Below are 3,232 nucleotides of genomic sequence, written 5' to 3' on the forward strand. Positions count from 1 at the left end.
TTTTCAAACATTAAGAAATTCGCAATAATAAAATACAATAAAATAAATAAGTACATAAGGAAATATTTAAAAACTTAAAAATTATCCTTATTTATGATAAAGAAATACAAAATCAGTCCTTAGCGCCTCTCATTAACCTATTTATGTCGCAAAGCACACGAAACAAAGTTAACTCGATGTGAAATGTAAGTTTTATTCCTTCAATCTGAGAGTTATTTTTATGCAATAGCATTATTTTATTTTTGAAATTATGTGTTCGTAAATTGATTGAAAAAAATTGGATAAATTCAAATTAATAAAACCTAGTTATTAATTTAAGTTAATCATCCCTGCTTATCCCCTATGCTGCGGCAACCTGGAGATGACAGCTGAATCCTGAAGAAGGATGTATCAACTCCTCTTATTGGGAGGCAACAGCACTTTTATCTAGTTTAATTTTATCTAGTTTAATCCCTTAACTAATTACCTTTTTATAATAATTTAATTCTGTGTGTTTTTACTTTGCTTATTATAAGTTTCGTTTCTAGTGTATCTTCGTTTGACGAAAGACTGTTCACTTGCTGCATTTTAAATTTAAAAAAAAAAAGAAGACGAAAGAAAATTAATGACATATTTCACAAAAAGTTATAGCAGGGCTCGAAAAACCGCCCGTCCTTGCCGATCAAAAATTCCCCGTGGACAACGAATTTCTCGAATCTGACGTCCGCGCGGACGACCATTTTCCCGTTAATGTTCGTGATACATTTTCAATTTTTATTATCTAACAAGAGTCTAGCGCCTCACTTCTAAAATGACCCTCTAATCTAGAAATACAGTAGCATACTGCGCATGATGGATTTGATGTTTTCTCTGTCTGGGAGTACTGCAGCGTTTGAAAGGGGCTTTTCAGCAATGAACTTACAAAAAAACACATTACGTACTGGTCTTAAACAAGAAGCGTTAAACGCAATTATTAACATCTACTTAAATGGAAATCCTCTTTCAGATTTCTGTGCCGAAACCTCTGTAAATCATCGGCTTGATTGCGGAACTGGCAAACGTCATGTTTGATTCATTTAAAAAATGCAGTACCCTCGGATAAATTGACCTTTGTCATTTAAATTATTTCATAAAATAAATACTAGGTTACTATTAGTAACCTAGTATTTCTTTTATTACTGTATATTGTAATTCTAGTATTTGTAATCCCAGTAACTACTAATTCATTGTGCAATTTATATAAATGTTTTTAATAAATAAGAGAAAATTATATTTTTATTTATTTAGAAGCTACGGGTTAGTTTCAAAGGAGGACGGGTACATTGATGGACACGCCGTCCCCTGGAACGGGTAAAATTTCAGAGTTTTTTCGAGCCCTGAGTTACAGTATTTTTTTTTTTTTTTGTTTTGTTCAATACTCAATAGGTTATCATTGTTACTTAAAAAAAAATTAATTATTTTTAGTTCTAGCACAATTACTGCACCCTGTTTTAGCACAATTACTGCAAGCCTTGTTTAACAAGAGTCTTATCAAAAGTAAAAATTATTTATTACCCATGATAAAATAGACATAATATAGTATTTTAATGTATATATATAGAGATAGATATAATTTAATAGCTAGCCTTCAGATGCCCACAACAAATCAGAGACATTCACATTTTTGGCCATTAAGAATGAAAAATATAATACGGTGATATTTTATCACATAATGATGCAGCAATTCCAAGAATTAACTAAAGTCGAAGTTGGCGAGAAATAGTGACGAAACTGAACTCCAATACGTCGATATCCAGCGTTCACTTCTTCTCTGTTGTCCTATAAATACAAATTTTAAATTATGGGGAACTAGAGAACATATTTTAACTTTTTATGTAAAATCTTCAAGCACAATTTTATATAAATGCATATAACTTTGTATAAAATACAATTGCGTTAGTGTATTATATACAAAGACTATCGAACAACGTAAGGAAATATAGAAAGCCGATATCACAAGAATGGACTGGAAGCGAGTAACGTGAATAAGGCAATTGAAAACGGTTTAGATGCCGTTAAGAGAAATGAACGTTTAAAATGAAAATAAACTGTCCATTTAGCTGGAAGAGCCGATAATCGCTGGATTAACAACATATTGGATTGGTATTATCGTGACATCAAACGACCAAGTGACCACAAAAATGATGGACAAATGTTATGGTTTGAATGTAATTACTTGAATGTTTTATGTACAAGGACTTCGAACAACATAAAAAAATATGGAAAGTCATTTACTCACTATCCCGTGAATGAACTGGAAGCGAGTAACATGAATGAGTTAATTAAAAACTGTTTAGATGACGTTTAGAAAATTAAACGTTTAAAATGGAAATAGGCTGACCACATATAGCTCAAAGAACTGATAGTCGCTGGATTAACAACATATTGAATGATATCCTAGTCAGTGGTGTATCATGCTAGTAAAAGTATTAACTTTGCCAGGGCTGCCAACTTGGGAAGGGGTGCAAAAATTGTTAAAACTTTTAGTAGCTTCTTTATCAAATTATTCATGATAATAGGAAAACGGAAATAGAATTAGCCATATAATCATATCAACCACTTAAAAAAATTTAATAAATTTAATAATCTCATTCACATTTATTGGTTCATTTTAATTATTTAAATTAATAATGATGGAAGATTCAAAAAAATTTTAAATTATAAGAACAAAATTTAAACATCGTGTTTAGCAGTGCCCAATCATCGTGGCAAACAAAATTTCAAAAAAATTTACGAGAAATATAATTTTAATGTATAATATTTTACAAAGATTTTAATTGTCGTATTTGTTCGAATCCTGGGCATAATGCTATTGCTTAAAATTGCATAGCTCACATGATAAAATTTTTTGATTCTTTATAATACAGTTATTTATATCATTAATTAATTTAATAATAATTAATTTTTAATTCAGTATCCGGAATCAGAAAGTTATCCAAACCAATTCATTTGTTGGATGAAAATTAATGGCGATAAAAGTAGATTATTTCAATCGCATTTGAATTAAGTCAGGATAATAAATGAATAAATAATAATAGTTCTGATTCCATCTATGATACAAATTCCAACTTCGATACCCAACCGTCGGATTCTGATAACGTTCTCCTTACTTTTGTTTTAAATCAATATAATTTTTGATCCCAATAAGTTGTTCATTATGGCGACTTCATGTCTGATAATTATGTTCATATATATATATATCGGAATCTCACAC

General features: G+C 30.0%; 1 protein-coding gene across 2 annotated transcripts in view; it reads right to left on the reverse strand.

Annotated features, from left to right (window-relative positions):
* Positions 1-1,506: 1,506 nt before the first annotated feature.
* Positions 1,507-3,232, reverse strand: part of LOC107453671 (putative uncharacterized protein DDB_G0282133) — a 38,008-nt gene continuing 36,282 nt past the window's right edge. For both annotated transcript variants that reach the window (XM_016070580.3, XM_016070581.3), the window contains exon 7: positions 1,507-1,797. In XM_016070580.3, coding sequence (XP_015926066.2) covers positions 1,684-1,797 — 114 coding nt within the window. In that variant the 3' untranslated portion in view covers positions 1,507-1,683. The remainder of the gene's footprint in view (positions 1,798-3,232) is intronic.

The sequence above is a fragment of the Parasteatoda tepidariorum genome, chromosome X1 (assembly GCF_043381705.1).
Source record: "Parasteatoda tepidariorum isolate YZ-2023 chromosome X1, CAS_Ptep_4.0, whole genome shotgun sequence".
In the NCBI taxonomy this organism is placed as follows: domain Eukaryota; kingdom Metazoa; phylum Arthropoda; class Arachnida; order Araneae; family Theridiidae; genus Parasteatoda; species Parasteatoda tepidariorum.